Raw genomic sequence first — 21,276 nt, forward strand, 5'->3', positions numbered from 1 at the left:
GGAAGCAGGAAGATCGCAAGTTGGAGGCCAGCCCAGGGGAAATGAGTGAGACTCTACCACCAAAACAACACACACACACACACACACACACACACACACACACACACACACGGAGAGGGACTGGGAGCTCAAATGATAGTTTAACTATAACAGGACAACTGTCCATATATCCAAGAATGAGGCAGAGCCCTTAAATAAATAAAACTTAGCTAACAATGTAATAAATAAAAAGGTGAAAACCATAAAATTCTTCTAAGAAAACATATACATAAACCTTTTTGGTGCTGGTTTAGAAAATGATTTCTTAAATGATACCATCATAAACAAAAGCAACACAATAAAGTAAGATGGATTTTATCAAATTAAAAACCCTTGTGATTTAGAATCAACCTTTGTGCTTTCACAATATGAAAGCAGCTAGACACAATGGTAAGTGCCAGTAGTACCAGGAAGTACAAGGAAGGCTCAGGTAGAAGGATTGACTGAGTGTATGAGTTTGGGACCAGCCTGGGCAACTAGAGACTACATCTCAAAAAAAAAAAAAAAGAGAGAGAGAAAGATGCAGTAAAGGATAAGGGGAATGTATCTAAAATACAAAGGAAATCTAAAACAAAAGAAACAGTAGAGTATAAGGAGATGTATCTAAAATATAAACAAGTCTTACTTGATACCAGTGATTCATGTCTGTAATTCTAGCTGTGCAGGGGACTGAGACCTGAAGATCACAGTTTGAAGCCAGCCTTGGCAGAAAAATCCCTGTGATAATCTTATCTCCAATCAACCACTCCAAAAGTGGAAGCGGAACTATGGCTCAAAGTAGTGAAGTGCGAGCCTTGAGGAAAAGAGCTAAAGGACAGCATCCAGGGCCTGAGCTCAAGCCCCACAACCAACAATACACATACACACATATATAAACTTTATAACTCATTTAATAGAGACAACTCAATTTTTAAGGGTTCTCCAAAGATGTGCAAATAGTCAAAAAACACGTAAGTACTCAATATTATCTATCAGGGAAATCTAAGTCAAAGCCACTTGGATATAATCAAAAAATTAGACAATAAGTATGGATATGGAAATGAGAAACTGGAACCCTCATTTTCTACAGTCAAGAATGTAAAATAAAGCCAGGTGACGGTGGCTCACACTTGTAATCCTAGCTGAGATTTGAGGACCACATTGGAAGCCAGCCTGGGCAGGAAAGTCTGAGAGACTCTTTTCTCCAATTGACCACTCAAAAAGCTGGAAGTGGAGCTGTGGCTTGAAGTGGTAGAGCACTAGCCATGAGCACAAAGAGTCTCAGGGACAGCAACCAGGCCCTAAGTTCAAATCCCACAATAGGCAAAACTAAAAAGGTAAAATAGTGCATGCATATGTTCGCACAAAAACTTGTACAGAAATATTTATAGCAGCATCATGCAGAAGAGCCAAAATAATAATAATATCCAGCAACTAATTAATTAAGCAAAATAAGGACTATCAATAAAATGTAACTTGGCAAAAACCAAGGAATACAATACTCATGCATCCTATGATCTTTTCTGAATCTTGAAAACATTATTATGCTAAGAGAAAGAATTCACTTCCATTTACATGACACACCCAGGATGCTCAAATCCACAGAAAGAGGAAGATGTTAGTAGTTTCCCACGGCTGATGATCAGTGGAGAAAACAGGAAAGAGTTGCTAAAAGGTATAGGACTTCTTTTTGGGTGCCAAAAAAAACAATACTGGGATGTATGACTTGAATGAATAAATATATGTGAAGTTAACTCAATAAATCTGTTATAAACAAACAAGTATGATATTACAAAGGGGAAGGGTGAGGGGGGAATGAGTGAGGAGGTAACAAATAGTACAAAAAATGTACCCATGGCCTTACGCATGAAACTGTAACCCCTCTGTACATCACTTTGACAATAAATAATTATTTTTTTAAATAAAGTGGATGGAAGTAAAAAAAAGTATGATATTGGAAAAATTTTCAATATGGAAAAGGTATTCATTTTCATAACCAACACTTGTATTTTCTTTTTTCAATTAACTATTATATATTTTATTTTATCTCAAATTTATTCTTTTCTTTTGGCTTGTCAACAAATTCACATCTAATTTTTGCAGTCACACATGAATTGCTGGGCTTAAGTACTTTACATTGTTCCCAAACTTTGCTTCCATTGTTATATTATAGCTCACAAGTGTTCTACCAGAAGCAACTTCAATCTTTCCTGGAAGTAAAATCTGATTGACTTCTGAAAACTTTTAGAAATTCATAATCTCCAGCAAGACAGGGAAACCTTACAAGTTTACTTTTAAGCTTTGTCATCAATCCCTTTCAACTAGCCACCAGAAAGTACTGCAACTTTTTCCCAGAGTACTGTTATCCTTTAAATTATTATAGCCATTTAGGACATCATAACTCCTAACCAAGTTTACTATACATACATCTAAAATACAACTTAATATTTAAACAGAACTTAAAGAATAAATCACCACTGAACTATCACTGAGTTTTGAGCAATTCATTCCTACCCGAACAGGTGAAGATGACTCCTCTGTATTTCGTTTCTGGGACTCGGTGTCCACATCTTGGCGCTTATTTTTCATTCTTTCTCTGAGATCCCCTGTAGGTCTTTCTGGTGACCTTTTAAGAGACAAAATACAAACAAAACCAAAAACATTTATTTATATATAATTTTATAAGATCATATTTATAGAAATAAACTAGAATATATTTATAGACATAATCTCAATATATTTTCCATCTTTTTTTAACTCCTAAACTTCTAAAATATGATTCACTTCAAGGTAGGGATTAATAATCAAGCAATAAAATCTGAGTATGAGGAAAAAGTAATATGAAACTAATTGCTTGACTTTTTTTCCTATTAGCTACATAAATGTAACACTTATGTTTGGAAGTAAAAGACAGCAGAATAAAGCAATTTTAAGATACAAATAGCAAAATTAATCTAGAAGTAAAAACATTATAATATAGATAGCAGTTGGATACAACTAAAAAATATTTTATATTCCTTAAAATGAAACATGTAGGAATTTCATGGTGATTCTGCTAACTTCTCTTGTTAGTCCAGAATAAAAGTGGTTAAAATTTACATCATTTAAAAATAATTTTAAGGGGCTGGGGATATGGCCTAGTGGCAAGAGTGCTTGCCTCCCATACATGAAGCCCTGGGTTCGATTCCCCAGCACCACATATACAGAAAACGGCCAGAAGTGGTGCTGTGGGTCAAGTGGCAGAGTGCTAGCCTTGAGCACAAAGAAGCCAGGGACAGTGTTCAGGCCCTGAGTCCAAGCCCCACAACTGGCAAAAATAATAATAATAATAATTTTAAATTATTTTGTGATAAACTTTACGTATGTTACCTTTTTAAATACCATAACAAAATCATCAAGAAAGACTATATTAAGTAAAAAATTTAGTCAAACCTCTTCTAAAGGCAAAATAATGTTCTAAATAGGAACTATGTTTACCAACATGTAAACATGTTTTTTAAATTAACATATTGTGCTAAAGAATTTGGCAAATACATTTTAATCAGCAATGGTAGTACAGGATTTTAACTTAGACCATCCTTACATAAACCAATTCATTTTTAATATATGAAGAGTTAACAATAGTCTCACCCCACTTAAATTCTGGCACCATTGAATTCTGCTGCCACAAGTAGCAATTTAATACATAAAGAAAGCAAGCCATACATAGGCTCATTACAAGATCTATCATCAAAACATATCGTCAAGGGCTGGGGATATGGCCTAGTGGCAAGAGTGCTCGCCTCGTATACAGGAGGTCCTAGGTTCAATTCCAGCACCACATATACAGAAAATGGCCAGAAGTGGTGCTGTGGCTCAAGTGGCAGAGTGCTAGCCTTGAGCGGGAAGAAGCCAGGGACAGTGCTCAGGCCCTGAGTCCAAGCCCCAGGACTGGCCAAAAAAACAAAACAAAACAACAAAACATATTGTCAAAACTATTAAGCACATACATTAATTTTTAAAACAGTATTTTATTAATCTTTAAAATAACCCAAAAGTACGTGTCCATCCTAACCCTGCCAATAAGAATATCACCAAAATCGAAACTGACCAAATATATGGTTGTATTTTAGACCTCCATATTAGACAATTTGCAAGTGTGATTTTCTAATAGTATGTGAAAACTTGGATGTTCTCAGTTTACCTTCTATAATTGCTGCTATAACCTTTTCCACGAGGCGAAGGGCCATGTACGAACCTACATGTGTTTCCATAGAGGCAGTTGCCAGTCTTCAGCCAGTTCCGGCATTGGGTCTAAGAGACAGATTATCGCTACGTAAGTTTAACACTGACTTTTGAGAAAGGATGCTGTTAGACCAAAGTTAAAACAAATGCTACCCAAATCCTAACTAATCTATGACATATCAATCTACCAAAAAAATTTAAAAATAAGAAAAATTCGAAAAACCCCATAAACCCTACTTTCTCATTCCTTTTTACAAAACATTTAACAAATGTTAAGTGTTACTGAGACAATATTCCTATACTTAAAAAAAAAAACTAATCAGCTTTACAATACCACTCAGTATTTCTATTTAACTTTTTCTGGACCAGGACTCAAACTCATGATCTGCTGCTTTCACTCATTGACTGTTGCTTTACTACCTGAGCCATGCCATCTACCCCAGTATTTCAATTCTCAATATTTTCTTTTTCCTTTTTTTCCTCCAGTGAGGACTGAATCAGGGTCTCATGCAGGCTAGGCAAGCCCTCTACCACACTCTCAACCCTTTCAATGAAGTGTGTGTGTGTGTGTGTGTGTGTGTGTGTGTGTATGTCTTTCTCACTTGCTCACAGTTGGTGCTCTACCACTTGAACTATGCCTCCAGTCCAGTCCAGCCTTTTTGCTGGTTATCTGGAAACAGAGTCAGACTGTACTGGCTTCAAACAAATATCCTCATATCTCAGCCTCCCAAATACCTAGGATCACAGGCATGAGCCACCAGTACCAGGCTCAATAACAGGACTTGAAGAACAACCCTTTGAGACTACATTCGTAACAACTCACCTCTGCTGTACTACCAGTACTTGGTCCAAGCCTCTCGAATACACTGGGTCTTCGTGATGTGCTGTCAGATATGGTCTTGGTGTTTTCCACTGTGACTTTCCTCCTTATTTTTGACATTTTGTAATACCTAACAATGACAAAAAAAAAAGGCAAAATGGTCAAAGTCTTCAGTTTTAAATAACTTAACTCATAACTTGAAAGTAAACCAAACTGCAGGTAATACTCTAAGTTACAGGGGATTTTCCTTGGGGGAAAAAGGCATAGAAGAGGTCATAGGTAAGCATATATATCAAGTATATACTACAGAATGTGCTAGTAAATATGTAACAACTCTAAAATCTGTTGACTAGAATTATATCTCTTTTCAGCTCATAACACACTCAACCTCAGAAATCATACTATAAAATGTCTAGTTCACAATTTACTTTAAAAAATGCTTTCAATTTTAGTAGAAGCTTCACTGTTTAGGGGAAAAGTTGTTAACCAAAAAAACCTTGTTACATTCTTTATGTCAAATAAAATGGGGGGGGGGATTTTAATTGGTAGTAGAAACCATGTTTCTATACAGTTTAAAGGACAATAAAAGTTATGCTTCAAATATCAGCACATAAAAAGCCAGGCCAACTGGCATGTCTGTGAAACCTCAGCAGTGAGGAGGCAGGGGAGAGAGTTGACTAGTTCAAAGCCAGCCTGGACCACATTTTGAAATCCTGTGTTAAAAACAAAACAATAAATCAGAATAGAAGACAACCAAATGTTATTTAGGAACGTTCTTTGTCTTGAAAAGGTCAAAGGACTTGACTCCATAGGACTGAAACTAGAACATCATCATCTTCTTACGAGGTGACACAGAGGAGGCAGAAATGATACAGCCCGTGAATGACTTATTATCAATGCCTTCTTTTTTATCTAACTTGTGATTGGCCATTTCCCTCAGTCAAATTCCACTGGTGAGGGAGAGCGGAGTATTTAAGAGGAAACAGACAAGCTAAGCAGTGATGGAAAACAACCACTGAAAAGTGTTCCTGAGAGTCCTAGTTTGTTCAAGCTTAAAGATTACAGAAACTGTGGCATCTCACTCATTCAATTCTAGGAGAAAGTCAAAGCCAAGGGAGGGAATTGACTCCATTTAGCATGGTGCGGGCATAACAACAGAAAACGTGCTAAGAGAAATGTTAAATATTCACATCACCAAAAAAAGTCACGACTATGTGAAGTTATGCATATGTTCTTCATCCACAATGTATCCACATTTCAAGACATCATGTTATCCACAATAAATACAATTTCTATTTTCTAATTTTCAAAACGTTAAAAAAAAGAAAAGGTCAAAGGAAAACAATCCAATGAAGTATGTTTATTTTTCAGTAATACAAAAAAAAAAAAAAAAGAAACTCACTGTTATGACAGCCTGTACGAGAAAAATCCAAGTGCTCCCGTAGTCTACTGCATATTTACATGAAACCCAAAGGTCATAAAAGTAATTAATGAACACCACAGGGCACCAGTGGCACAGGCCTATAATCTTAATTACTTAGGAGGCTGAGATCTGACAATCCAGGTTCTAAGCCAGGCTAGACAGGAAAATTCGTGAATTAACCACCAAAAAGCAGGAACAGGGGCTGAGGCTCAAGTGGCACAGTGATAGCTTTGAGCAAAAAAGCTGAGGAATAGTGCCTAGGCCCAGAGTTCATTCACACACATACACATACACATACACACACACACACACACACACACACAAAAATGAATACAGTCTTATACAATTATTAGCAACAAAAAAGACAATTTTTAAAACTTTCTAAAAAATAAATCAAACTTAAAAAAAAACTAAGACTATATAAGAGAAAGCTAACCCATTTTTATATTTGGGTGATTCAATTAGAAATCAAAGTATCAGATGGTAGTATGATGTACCTTAGAAATATTAAATAAGAACCCGCTGCAACATAAAATCAATCAAGTATCAACTGTTCTTCATGCCAGGTCTACATGCTGGTGTCAGCATTTCAAGAGAATCCTTATTTTTTCTTGAACTCATTCTCAATCCATATGTGAATTTAGAGAATAATCTGGTAAAACTTCCATATGTCCATTTGATTTATTGAACCTAAAGAACTAAAAGCTGATTAAAAAAAAAAAGCCAAAGAAGACATAGAAAAACAGACTTTTGATTTAGTGAGGAAAACACCCAGCAACTTACACTTTAGAATCAGAAAAAACCAATAACAAATATATTACAAAATACACAACGAAGTATCTGAAATTATATTACTACAAAATCAATATATAGGCAAACATAATTCTCAACCACTAATTCAATTTTTAAAACAATAAAACTGATTGGGTTCCAAAACTTCCTGTGAACTAGCTGTCTAAGAACCCCCCCCAAAAAAACACCTTTTTTTTGCGAGAAGACTGTTTCATCCTTCCACATTTCCTCAAAAGAACTAACCCTAAAACGCTAATCTTTTCTTTTTCCCTCATCTATCAGTGGAAGTGGGTTAGATCTGCCCCAAAGCCCCTATACTTAAATACTGGTCATCTATCAACCATGTCTTTTTCTTATTTTTCTATTCTTGAGGGCCACACCTCTCTCTCTCTCCCTCTCTCTCCCTCTCTCCCTCCCTCTCTCTCCCTCTCTCTCCCTCTCTCCCCTCTCTCCCCCTCGCTCCCTCGCTCCCTCTCTCCCTCTCTCCCTCTCTCCCTCCCTCTCTCTCTCTCTCTCTCTCTCTCTCTCTCTCTCCTTCTTGGGATTTGACCAGTTTTTTCTTTCTGGAGATCATTACTACTAGAACATCAAATTTCTCAGCTTCTCTTGATCCTACATCTCTACCACAGCTTTGAAAATGTCACAGGATTTGAACTACTGTGTCAAAGACAACCAAGTGAAGACTAATGATCAAATCTTAAAATTTACTCCTGCCAATAAAAGATGCTGCCTCATTTTCCTGTAATTTAGTTTTGTTTGGGGAGACACTAGGGGGGAAAATGGTAATTTTGTTAAGAAAACTAGGCCGCAACAGAGTCTGTACAAGAAATGAGATTTCCTTTGGAGTATGAGTCAAAGCATGCCCAAATTATACATGACAAAGTTTAATTAGCACTGTGTTACAGACTTGTAGTACAGCTTGAAAAGAGTATGTTGTGATGGGATTTCATCTCTTAACATTTTATAATTTTACACTTTTTGTCTTCTTGTGGGTTCAATAGCCAACTGACTTTTGGAGCATTTGCTGTTCTCTTAAGTGCTTACTTGCTGACTTCTCTCATGAAATTTATTGAACTTGTAAATATTATGAAAGCAACAAAACTTCTATGTTTTCCAAACAGAGAATATGGCTTTCACCAATGACTTCAAGAACTACTCAAGCCAAACACCACTAGCTCATCCTGGCTACTTGAGAGGCTGAGAAGGAGAATATCAGGATTTGAGGACAGGCAGGAAGAAAAGTTCACAAGACCCATTCACAACCCACAGATGTACACAGTGGCATGCACCTGTCACCTCAGGCCACATGGGAAGCTGATATTCGAAAGATTGAATAGCCAGATCAGCCTGAACAGAAAAGTCTTATGAGATAACATCTCCAGGATGCAGTAGTGAACACACTTGTGACGCAGCAATGATCAGGGAGGCTTAAATGGGAAGCGCACAGCTCAGGCAAACACCCAGGCAGAAAGTAAAAACCTTATCCTAATATATAATCAGTGCACAACATGGCTTGGGGTATGGTTCAGCACTATCATGCCAGCAAGCTAGAGACTGTAAGTTCAAATCCCAGTACAAAAAACAAACAAAAAAATTAACAGGATTTATTTATCTACATGGTAATTTTTCTAGGAATTTTACTTCCAGTAACTGTGGATTCTTCTCTCTTAAGGGGAAAAATCCAGTAACATACAAATATGCTCTCTTTTTTCTCAGAGTCCAACACTGCCAGGCTGGTCTTGCAATATAATGACAATGCACCTTGCTATCATGAGGCAAAATTAAGAATTAAGAAAATTTCGACCTGGAAAGGAAATTTTGTGTGTGTGAGATAAAATTTTGCTATACAGCCCAGGCTCACCTCAAATTCATGATATGCCTTGTCTCAGCCTCCCAAGTGTCAGAATTACAGTTGTACAACCACGCCAGTTTCTGGAAAGAATTCCTGTCCTGTGATCATAGACTATGATTTAGATTAATTCCCCCAAAGTTCTACATGGTAAAGGCTTGGTCCCCAGGGCAAGGGTAGTGGGAAGTGCTGTGGATCTTTAAGAGGCAAAGCCTAAGATGAGGCTAGAAGATCCTTGAGTCATGAATGCTGGAAAATGCCCTCAAAAACAACTGTACTCTTCTCTTCTCTTCCTCTCTTCTCTCTCTCTTTCTTTCTCTCTCTCTCTCTCCTCGTCTCTATTCTGTCTCTGTCTGTCTATCTATCTCTATCTCTTCTTGGCTGGGGACATGAGCAGTTTGTTCTTACAAACGTTCCTGCCATGATCTGCCACTCTCCCAAAAGGCTCAAAGCAATGGACCCAATCTTTGTCTTAAATTTTTAAAACTGTGAGCATAAATAAACTTTTCATTCATAAGTAACCTGCCTCAGGTATTGTGTTACAGTAAAACAAAGTTCACTAACACATCATCTATCTAGGGACTTCTATCAGCAGTCAACAATAAAAAGTTACTTAAATATACGTTTCAATAATCTGAAACTTTCACGAGTTTACATAAATAAAATGTTTTGTTTGTACAGAATGCAATCTGAAATGTTAAAAATCCCATTTCTTTGAAAATATGTACAATATTTATAATACACAGGAAAATAATTCCTTTTTCATAAAATATTTCAATTGTAATCAACTGATGTGACTATTCAAATTCTTCAATCCTATTTAAACATTTGGGCCCACAAAGGAAGATGAGTAACAACAAAGTAAAATGCAGACCACACTGTACTTCAAAGCACATGAGGAAATTTAGAAACCATAATATAAAAATGTAAACTCTAGTATTTCCATACCACAAAGACTATGAGCTGAGATTACACCAATGAGTTAACAATGTACTCTTCTGTGAAGAGTAAATTTTTGTTTTCAAATTATTCATTGGCTTAAATTGCCGTCATTTCTACCCGCATTATCACATCTTTCCCAAACACAGGCATTAACAAAGTCAGGCAATACTGCTTAAAAGTCTATTCCAGTCTTCTATTTTTCTTCTCCTTTTGTAAATAGTTATCTGCAGTTTTAATTAGAAAAGAGGACTAACTTTGATTTTATTAAGACACACAAGTCTTAAATGTGAGACCTGTTCCCATACTACCGAAAACTTAAGATATCACAATGTACTCAAAAAAAGGTGAAAGGTAGAGATGTATCTTCCCTCTGGCCTTTCCCCTTCCCAATATCTCTGTTCTCTTTCCCATTCCTTTGCTCCTCTCCTTTCCGCCTCTCACTATCTTCCTTACATATTTCCTCCCTTCTTTCACCTCCACTTCTCCCTTTTTACCCTCTCTTCCCATCCTCCTTTCTCTCATACTAAACATTGAACACAATGTCTTAAGGACATTAGGTAAGCACTTGACCACTTGAGCTGCCCTTCCTCTCCTTGCCTCCACTCTCAATCCTTTTGTTTGTATTTTGGTTTTAAGAAAGCTTTAGGGGCTGGGAATATGGCCTAAGTGCCAAGAGTGCTTGCCTCATATACATGAAGCCCTGGGTTCGATTCCTCAGCACCACATATATAGAAAAGGCCAGAGGTGGTGCTGTGGCTCAAGTGCTAGCCTTGAGCAAAAAGAAGCCAGGGACAGTGCTCAGGCCCTGAGTTCAAGCCCCAGGACTGGCAAAAGAAAAAGAAAGAAAGTTTTAGTTTATGTTGCCCAGACTGGCCTCAAACTTGCAATCCTCTAGCCTCTACCTATCCAGTAGCTGGGACCACAGGTATCCAGTACCACACAAGTCTGAGGTGCTTATTTTTTTAATAAGTAGTTACTCCTGAGACCTAATTATCAAAATCTTGTCAATAAGAATTTCTTATCCATCACTGTGACAATAATTACAAAAAGAAAAGAAACAGGGCTGGGGATATGGCCTTGTGGCAAGAGTGCTTGCCTCGTATACATGAGGCCCTGGGTTCAATTCCCCAGCACCACATATACAGAAAGCGGCCAGAAGTGGCGCTGTGGGTCAAGTGGCAGAGTGCTAGCCTTGAGCAAAAAGAAGCCAGGGACAGTGCTCAGGCCGAGTCCAAGCCCCACAACTGGCAAAAAAAAAGAAAAAGGGGCTGGGGATATAGCCTAGCGGCAAGAGTGCCTGCCTCGGATACACGAGGCCCTAGGTTCGATTCCCCAGCACCACATATACAGAAAACGACCAGAAGCGGCGCTGTGGCTCAAGTGGCAGAGTGCTAGCCTTGAGCGGGAAGAAGCCAGGGACAGTGCTCAGGCCCTGAGTCCAAGGCCCAGGACTGGCAAAAAAAAAAAAAAAAGAAAAAAAAGAAAGAAAAGAAAAGAAACAGTATATTAAAAAAAAAAAAAAGAAGAATTCCTTATCCAAAATGCTGGGGACCAAACTTTTTTTTTTGAAACAAGGATTTTTCTTTGTTGTTGTTTTTCTTTTGCCTTGTTTATTTATCTGTCTTTGGGAGGGTAAGGGGGACACAGATGGTAAGACAAAGAGTGAGCAAATGCAGCAGTAGTACACTAGACACCAGGTCAAAAATAAACTATACAACTTGTAGGTGGGGTGGAGATGGGAGGAAAAAAGACTGGGAGCCAGGGAAGGGGTGACATCGTCCAACTGTACTCTTTACAGATTTGTATAACTGTAACCCCTCTGTACATCACCCTTATAATAACAATTAAAAATTTTTAAGATTACAAGGCATAGGATAAGCATTGTTTCACAATTGGTTTCACACATACATATAAACACATAAATAAAATGGGCTTTTTAACTGTAAATAAATTCTGACAAATTTGTTTTTAAAGAGAGCTAATAATTGTTGGCAACAATGTTCCTTAGGTGGAGAAATAATTGATTGGAATTACACTATTTCATATTTCTATTTGCATATAGGCCCTAGAGTGATTACTTCCCACAAGAGTGTCTTCACTTCTCTGATCCTTCTCCCCATTCTGCGCCTCTCCATCGCAAAAGATGCCGATCCAAACTACAGTCCACCAAAAGGGGTATGTGGGCTCTCATGAGAGCTGCAGTTCTGGTTCACTTTATCACAGGGCACTAGTAGATATCTCTGTCATTTCCAATCACAAGTGATGAAGAAGATCATAAAAGGCATTCAGTTGGCTTTCCCTGTCTGTGGGTTCTATGAATTGATAATATTCAGAAAAAAAATGTGTTGTGTTGGTAATGAACATGTACAAATTTTTATCCCTTATTATTCCTAAGCAACACAGTGTAACAGTTATCTATGTACCACTTATATCATAGTAAGTACTATAAGTATGAGGATGATAAAGCATATGGAGGATGCATGAAAGGTATATTCAAATATTAGGTCATTTTATACAAGGGACGTGAGTAAACTCAGAATATCTGAACCAATCCTCTGTGGATAACCCAGGTAGAGTGTATGATATGATGAACTGGATACACCAGTGTTATCAGAAGCACCCATCAGTTGCACACATTTTGTTGGAAACATCTTCTGATATAATCTAAACCAATTATGCAGTTGGAAATTACTTGAAGATCTACAGATTAAGTATACAAAACTCTCCAAAATGCCCTACTGGTAGTAAATCAGTAATGTCAAAGTTACAGAACCACACCATACACACCACAGAGACAACATACACTGTACTGTACCACCGTTTGGATTCACTGCAACATTGTCATGAATTTTCGAAACCTTACCGCCAAGCTCCTTCCCAAACATTTAAAATTACTTCTTAAAAAATCCGAAACCCGGGGCTGGGAATATGGCCTAGAGGCAAGAGTGCTTGCCTCGCATACATGAAGCCCTGGGTTCGATTCCCCAGCACCATATATACAGAAAATGGCCAGAAGTGGCGCTGTGGCTCAAGTGGCAGAGTGCCAGCCTTGAGCAAAAAGAAGCCAGGGAAAGTGCTCAGGCCCTGAGTTCAAGGCCCACGACTGGCAAAAAAAAAAAATCCGAAACCCGAAAAGGCGGCACAAAACCACATTTCTCCAAGTAGTTTGCATTATCCGAAAAGAATACTAACCAAATGATTTAGGACACTGCCTTCCACAAACAAGATCCGACTAAAACTAAGTCGTGTCCACCAACTCAGAATGTTTCCGCTCACAAAAATTACGTTGAACTATTTAGAAAGAAAAGACAATGCCATATATGCCACACCTTCTCCTTCACACCACCTGCGGTTTTGGCAACCTAACTACCAATAACTACCTTGCCTCAAGCAACCAACTAGGAAAGGCGTGTGAGACGAAGCAGCACTCAACTCCCAGGACGTTGAGTCTTCTTTATCTGCAGAGGAATAAGCGAAACCAAACACAACCACAAGGAAAAAGTCTAGGGGGGAGTGAATGAAGAGCAGGTCTCTGACTTGAAGACTCCATTGCTGCACCCATCAAAGCACACAAATAAATGCGATCACAGCGCAAGGATTCCCAAGCCTGAATCAAACAGTTTAAAGGGCGGGGGGGGGGGGGCAACCTTTAATTCGAGTTGACCTCAACTGGACAAACCCGAGTCCTAAATAGAGCATGAACTGAGAGGTCCGAGGTGGGCAGCTATTGCAGACTTAAAGATGAGATGCGCAAGCAGAGCTCACCATCCGGGCGGAACCAAAGTGGAGAAGAAGGAGAAACTAGTGAGGCCTCCGAGCCGGCCCCGACCAGGCTTTGACCCCTAGACACGCACACCCATTGACTTGAAGCTTACCTCCTCTCCAAACTCCCGCCTCGAGTACGGCCCGGAGGCCCCGCTGTCCCGGCTCCACGGCGTCCCCGCGCCCGGCACGGGAGGACGGAGACGGGAAGAAGGGGAAGGAGCACGCGCGGCTCCCGGGAACCGGTCCTTGGCCAGCGAAGGGAGACAAGAGGACGGACGTGAAGCGGAAGCCGCCTGCCTCTACGCCAGGATCGAGAAGCCTCGGGCTGGGGGAAAAAAAAAAAAAAAACGAAGAGTCCCGAAGGTCCGAAAAAGCAACGAAAGCACGGTCAGGCCGCTAGGAGAATCGACTCCAAATACCGCCGGAAGTCAGGGGTCTGTCCGAGTCCTCGGTAGCCCCAGCTTCCGGCCACCAGATTAGTCGTCAGCGAGCAGGCACCGCCCCCTTCGCGGACACGCTCCCCCTTGGGCCTTTTATGGACTGCGCGGAGTCTTCCCGGAAGTGGAAATCCTCAGCTCGGGAGTCGGGGAGGTCCAGCGGGGGTTAGGACGGGAGTCCTGAAAGCTGAAGTTCCCCAGTGTGGTTACTTTAAGAAGCCAGGCGCCCATAGCTCACGTCTGTAACCCTAGCCGTTCTCCCCGGGAGTCTGGCATCTGAGGGTCGCGGTTCAAAGCCAGCCTTCGCATGAAAGATTTTTTTTTTTATTATTATCATTTAACCACCGGGAGCCGGGACGTGCCAGCCCAGGGATGGAGTCCAGGCCTGAGTTCCAGCCCCAGGCTTGGTAGGCACAAAAAGGCGGGGGATGGGTGGAGGGAGAGAGGTGTAACTTGTAAAAAGAAACAGCTTCCCGCTACGACAATGAGAACAGCTGCGCAAAGTGTCTCGTTTATTCTTGAAAAGGAACCCGAGCCGCCCCACTTTGTTCAGTAGAGCGACTGGCCGGGTTTCGCCCACGGTTTGACGCCCTTCCCCTTTCTTGCTGGATGATCCAGTGTGCAGAGCTGTGGACAGACACTTAATGAAAAATGTGCAGCCTTTAATGTACTTCAGATCACGTTCCTTATGCTGGGGTAGGAACTGCGTGAAGCTAGGTATTGAAATTCCTTGAGATGGTTAGGCAGACATCACCAATCCAGAAAAAGTCAGTACCTAGCCTCTTTTTAAATTAAAATAACACGTGATACCTTGTTTCCCTTAATAAAAAAAAAAAATCACGCATTCTGATCTCTGATAAACCCAAGGAATAGGAAAACCTTTTAAGCAAAACAACCCATCAAACTTAAAAAAAAAAATTAGTACAATGATTTGGCCTTGTTGGTATCCGTAAATTAACAATATGGGAGCAGACTGAAAAATCCAGGATATTTAAACATTCGTCATGACGTGCCACGCTATTTTAGAGACAGCTGCCAGAGCTTCTACACAAGTGGGTTTGATGAAACGTTCTGGCAGCAAGAATCCGTATCTGCCTTTATCTCGAAGTTCAATTGTAAATGAGTATTTGATTCCCAAATCATAGATCCAGTCATCAGAACCACCAGGTGCTAAGTCTAAAAACAAAAGGAAAAGAAGAAGAGGGAGACGAAGAAATAAATTACTTTTTTGGAATATAGATATTTCAAATGAACAACATAGGATTTTTTTTTTGTTTGGAAAAATGAAAATAGCCTTCTGATTGTTAAGTAACGTGTTGCTTGGCTGATAAAAAAAGCCTATAAACTTCCCATAGTCTTACCAAGAAGTGATTAACTGTAATGTAGCACTGTTTTCAGTGCTTTCATTTTGCTTACTTAATTTTTTACTAAATAAGGTCACACAGCAAATGCTGTTTTATAACATTTCCAAATGTAGTTCTACTGAGTTCCACTCTACAAATTTTCAATGATCTCATAGCATTGCATTGTAAAACAGTATGTAATTTACTTAATAATTCTTTTTTTTTTTTTTTTTGCCAGTCCTGGGGCTTGAACTCAGGGCCTGAGCACTGTCCCTGGCTTCTTTTTTGCTCAAGGCTAGCACTCCGCCACTTGAGCCACAGCGCCACTTCTGGCCATTTTCTGTATATGTGGTGCTGAGGAATCGAACCCAGGGCCTCATATATAGGAGGCAAGCACTCTTGCCACTAGGCCATATTCCCAGCCCCTAATTATTTCTTTTGATACTCAGTTTTTCCCACTTTTTAGTTAATATAGATAACTTATGACAGTCTAGTTTATACACAGTTGTTTGTTTTTTTAGGACAAGCACTTTTATTGATGAATAATTATATTTAAAGGAAAAAATACTGGAGTTTCTACACCAGAGTCCTGTGCTTGCTAGGTTCATGATATGCTTTACTATCTCACTGGGAAACAAATCTCTCAGTCAACTTATTTTCAATATCTTACAAGCTCTCCTGCCAGCTTATTCTTTCAAATGAACTTCAAAATCACTTAGGTATTCACTGGAATTGCATTAAATATACAAATTAAGAAATTCTTTGTATTTTCCTTCTACCTATATACATATGGGCTTCTGTTTTTTTTTTTTTTTTTTTTTTTTTTTTTTTTTTTTGGCCAGTCCTGGGCCTTGGACTCAGGGCCTGAGCACTGTCCCTGGCTTCTTCTTGCTCAAGGCTAGCACTCTGCCACTTGAGCCACAGCGCCGCTTCTGGCCGTTTTCTGTATATGTGGTGCTGGGGAATCGAACCTAGGGCCTCGTGTATCCGAGGCAAGCACTCTTGCCACTAGGCTATATCCCCAGCCCTGGGCTTCTGTTTTTGATTATCAGAAAATTCTTCTTGGTGTTTCATTTAAATCCTATAGATTTACTCATACATGCACACATACAAACATATACACTTAACAATGAATCCAGTGGGTATGTATGTGTGTGCATGTGTATATGTGTGTATACATATATGTAATGTAGGGCAGTGAAACCTTTTTCTGTTTTATTTTCTACCTGATTTTTTTATTAAAAAAAAAAAGAAAGTTCTAGATTTGTGTTTATTTAGTTCATAGTCCCCATAATTAATGATATGATGGTTTGGAATTTTTTTGTTTTCTAGGTAAATAATTATATAACATGCAAAGAATAACCAGGTTATATTTATGTATATTTGAGTTAATTATGAGGTTGTTTACTGAGGCAATGTTTATATTGAAAAATACCCATTAATAGTGGATTAAACCATTCACTCATTCAATAGATATCTCATAGCCATGATCAACATCTAGCAATGATTCCTCTAGCCTTTTTTCTGTACTTATACATACATGCATAGAGATATGTCCTGGATGAATGGATAGGTAGAGATGGACTGAAATCATCTTAATAGGAGGATGCTCTGTAACTGGATCCATTCCAGAGGCACTGTAGTTAATGGTTTGAGGAATAATAATAGAGAAAATGGGGCATAAGAAAGCTCTGAATTGTGAAGGCTGATTGTGAGGTTCCTTGGTCACAAGGTAAGGCCTATGTCAGCAGAGAAAGCGGTGAATCAAGTGACACCAAGGAAAAGAGGGATAATGTGGCCTAATCTGGTGGGCAATGGGATGGTTATGGAGAAAGGAAGAAGTGGACTTCCTATTAATAGGTTATCTGGTGCTCAACATATTGAGGAAGATCTGAATATCCCTATTTTTATACTCTAGTAGATCATATTTCTTACAGGAAACCCTAGAAATTTGGATATATTGGCTCAAAGCCTTTTCCCAGCCCTTAATACAATACATTATGCCTTTATTTGGCAGCTGCTTACTAAGTGGTTCCCTCAAAAATATTACCTCACAAGTAGACCTTTCCCAGGCCACTTTAGCTCAATAGCTTTTCTCAAATGTAGTCTTTTTTTTTTAAATAACTTAAAGCAAAGCCTAGTTTAATGGACAAAATGAAAACTAAATATTCTTCCTGAAAGTGAATATACAGTAAAAAGTGCATGTTTGGATTTTGGAATCCTTGTCTTTGTTACATGATTTTTAGGGAAAAGCCTAAATTTGAAAATTCAAAGTGATGAAAACCCAACGATATTTTCTTACTGAAAAGGATTAAGAAAGCCAGTCCAGCAACTGCCACAGGGGAGGGATGAGAAGGAAGAAACACACCAGCTGCTCTTCCTTTATTATCTTACTAGGCCTTCTTAACTCAAATGTAGTCATTCTTAAACCTATAAATCTATTTCATTTTCTTTAAAACGCTGGATGAAATCATACTCTTATTTGTTTCCATCAGAAGTTGACAAACTGTCTGAAAAGGACAGGGTAGTATATGTTTTAGGTTTTGTGAGCCAAAGGATCTCTGATAACATCACTTAACTCTGACCTCAGGAAAGCCATTATACAAAATATGTAAGTAAAAGAGCATGGCTGTGTTCCAATAAAACTTAATTATGTAAATAAAGAAAAATTTCCTATCAATTTTCAGGTGTCAACATTCTAATTCTTACTTGGATTTTTTTTCAACCACTTAAGTTATATGAAATCATTCTTAGTGCAAGCCATTCTTAGCAGTAGGCTGAATTTGGCTTGCGATTTGCTGGCAGTGGGCTACATGTTTATTTTCTATTCCATTTATCCCATCTGCCCTCCAGTTTCATAAGACAAAAATCATGTGCTAGACATAAAGGCTCAAACTTGTAATCCTTGCTACTCAAAAGGCAGGGATCAGGAGCAAAAAGTTAACAAGACCCCATCTCAACAATAAAACAATGCAGTGGTACATATTTCTTATTCCGGCTATATGGGAATTATAAATAGGAACATCACAATAAATATCAGCCCAGGCATAACTGTGAGGTCTCATTGGAAAAAATAATGACAACAAAAAGGGACATGGTCATTGCTTAAGTGAGAAAGAAAGTGTGATGCCCTGAGTTCAAACCCAAGTATTGCCAAAAAATAAAAAGGCTAAATCCTTGTTATCCCATTATAGAGTCTTTCAATAAACAAACATCTTCCAGCAGAAATTAATAAAAGTTTGGCCTATACAAGCTCTAATCCGTGTGATACACACAAAAGACATCAAACTGCAATGTGTTGTAAGTTATACTCTAGGCAATAGGATATTGCACAAAAGCATCTAAGATAAATGGCAACTCCTATATTGGTGTAATGTACAACCTTACATGATGGCCGTCAACATCTTGCATACTCTTAACCCTTTATGACCTTTCTCCTTTTCAAGCATGGTGTCAATTCTATAATCCCTGATGTACAGTAATGAGCTGAGTTTTTAAATACCACTTTAGTTTCTTTTAGGTTACAGCATTCGTTAGTACAGCTATCTTTCAGAACTGTTATGGCTACTGTGCTTTGTGTTTCTGATTTTTATAATGCAACTGTTTTGCCTATGCCTCTGTTTAAAAATAATTGGGAGCCAGTGACTCACACCTGTAATCCTAGTTACTCAGGAGGCTGAGATCTGAGGATCACTGTTCAAAGCTTGCCCAGGCAGGTAAGTCCCATGATTAACCACCAAAAAGCCAGAAATGGGGCTGGGGATATGGCCTAGTGGCAAGAGTGCTTGCCTCGTATACATGAGGCCCTGGGTTCAATTCCCCAGCACCACATATACAGAAAATGGCCAGAAGGGGCGCTGTGGCTCAAGTGGCAGAGGGCTAGCCTTGAGCAAAAAGAAGCCAGGGACAGTGCTCAGACCCTGAGTCCAAGCCCCAGGACTGGCCAAAAAAAAAAAGCCAGAAATGAAGCTGTGTCTTAAGGGGTAGAATGCCAGCCTTGAGCGAAAAAGCTAAGGGACAGCACCCAGGCCATGTGTTGAAGTCCCAGGACTGGCACAAAAAAAAAAAAAGAAGAAAAAAGTAAGAAAAGTTATAGCTACACAGAAAATCTGAATAGATATTTCTTTAGTACATCACATATTTTCAGATCTCAGGAAGAAATTCTGGTCTTTCCCCAGGCTCTAGCTTCAATTCTCAGCAAAAATAAAAGAGGAAGAGAAAGGAAAGATGAAAGAAGAAGTAAGAGGAAGACAGGAAGAAGATGAAGGAAGAACAACAGAGGTGAAGAAGGAAGAAGTAGGAGAGGAGAAAGAGGAGGGAAAAATACTTACATAAAGTTTCTGCACCCCTGCCATGTTTATACTTGATATTTTTATTAATGGTCTCAATAGCACGAACTGCTTCACTGGCCACTAGAGACTAGAAGCAATAGCATGTGAAATTTTGGTTAGTGTCCAGTAGTGAAACGGAAGAAGTAGACATTTCTAAAAAAACACAATCATATTAATTGCATAAAATACATAAAAAATCTGGATTCATCCAAAAAGTAAATTAAGAAGAATATATTAACTTCAAAATAGTGTTTTCACTTTATGGCAGTCACAACTGGGTAGATGAACTCTTCCCATACTTTGAACATTTTAGCTAATTTGCATCGAAATTCTGTCTATCTGTCTAGTCTTTCTGTCTATCTATCTGGTGATACTAGGGGTTGAATCTAGGGGCTTATAAATATTAGTCAAGCATTCTACCTCTTGAGCCATACCCTCAACCTCCCACTCTATTTTCTTCATCTGTAAATTGTCTACTAAATACCCAAGATGCATGGAGCTGGGGATATGGCCTAGTGGCAAGAGAGCTTGCCTCGTATACATGAGGCCCTGGGTTCGATTCCCCAGCACCGCATATACAGAAAATGGCCAGAAGTGGCGCTGTGGCTCAAGTGGCAGAGTGCTAGCCTTGAGCAAAAAGGAAGCCAGGGACAGTGCTCAGGCCCTGAGTCCAAGGCCCAGGACTGGCCAAAAAAAAAAAAAAAAACAAATACCCAAGATGCCATCCCCAATATGAAGTAGCATAATAACTAAGTTCCCTGTTAGACTGCAGTTGGTTCTGACTTAGAATCTATTTCTGACATTTCTGCTCAATCAAGATCTTTTCTGACATTTCTGATATTATTTTTACCATCAGCCTTTCCAAAAAGCCAGATGAATATCTAAATAATAGACAGTAGATATTATTGTGTCTCTTTTTTATTGTTCAAAAACTACATTTTGAGTTGTGCACCAGTGGCTCCTGCCTACTCAGGAGACTGACATCTGAGAATCACTGTTTGAAGCCAGCCCAGGCAGGAAAGGCCACTAGATTCTTATCTCTGGCTAGCTAACAAACAAACAAACACCTAAAAGTGGAGCTGTGGCTCAAATGGTAAAGTGCTAGCTAGCCTTGAACAAAATCACTTGGAGACAATGTCCAGGCCTTGACTATCAGCACTTTTTTTTTCCTTTTACCTTTGGTCATGAGGCTTAAACTCGGGCCTGGGCGCTGTCCTTGAGCTTTTCTGCTCAAGGCTAGTGCTCTACCACTTTGAACCACAGCTCCATTTCTGGTTTTCTGGTGGTTACTTGGATAATAGTCTCATCACCTTTCCTGTCTTGGCTGGCTGT

The 21,276-nt window shown here is 39.0% G+C and overlaps 2 protein-coding genes across 6 annotated transcripts in view; both read right to left on the reverse strand.

Moving 5' to 3' along the window:
- Zc3h13 (zinc finger CCCH-type containing 13) overlaps positions 1-14,266 on the reverse strand; it is a 59,843-nt gene extending 45,577 nt beyond the window's left edge. For all 5 annotated transcript variants that reach the window (XM_048341354.1, XM_048341351.1, XM_048341352.1 and 2 more), the window contains exons 1-4: positions 13,944-14,266; positions 5,066-5,192; positions 4,202-4,311; positions 2,533-2,644 (exon numbers count right to left, since the gene is read on the reverse strand). In XM_048341354.1, the coding sequence (XP_048197311.1) occupies positions 2,533-2,644; positions 4,202-4,311; positions 5,066-5,182 (339 nt within the window). In that variant the 5' untranslated portion in view covers positions 5,183-5,192; positions 13,944-14,266. The remainder of the gene's footprint in view (positions 1-2,532; positions 2,645-4,201; positions 4,312-5,065; positions 5,193-13,943) is intronic.
- Positions 14,267-14,908: 642 nt separating this feature from the next.
- Cpb2 (carboxypeptidase B2) overlaps positions 14,909-21,276 on the reverse strand; it is a 32,391-nt gene continuing 26,023 nt past the window's right edge. Inside the window, exons 10-11 of the mRNA XM_048340589.1 lie at positions 19,945-20,032; positions 14,909-15,446 (exon numbers count right to left, since the gene is read on the reverse strand). Of these exons, the coding sequence (XP_048196546.1) occupies positions 15,262-15,446; positions 19,945-20,032 (273 nt within the window). The 3' untranslated portion in view covers positions 14,909-15,261. The remainder of the gene's footprint in view (positions 15,447-19,944; positions 20,033-21,276) is intronic.

Source organism: Perognathus longimembris, chromosome 3 (genome assembly GCF_023159225.1).
Source record: "Perognathus longimembris pacificus isolate PPM17 chromosome 3, ASM2315922v1, whole genome shotgun sequence".
In the NCBI taxonomy this organism is placed as follows: domain Eukaryota; kingdom Metazoa; phylum Chordata; class Mammalia; order Rodentia; family Heteromyidae; genus Perognathus; species Perognathus longimembris.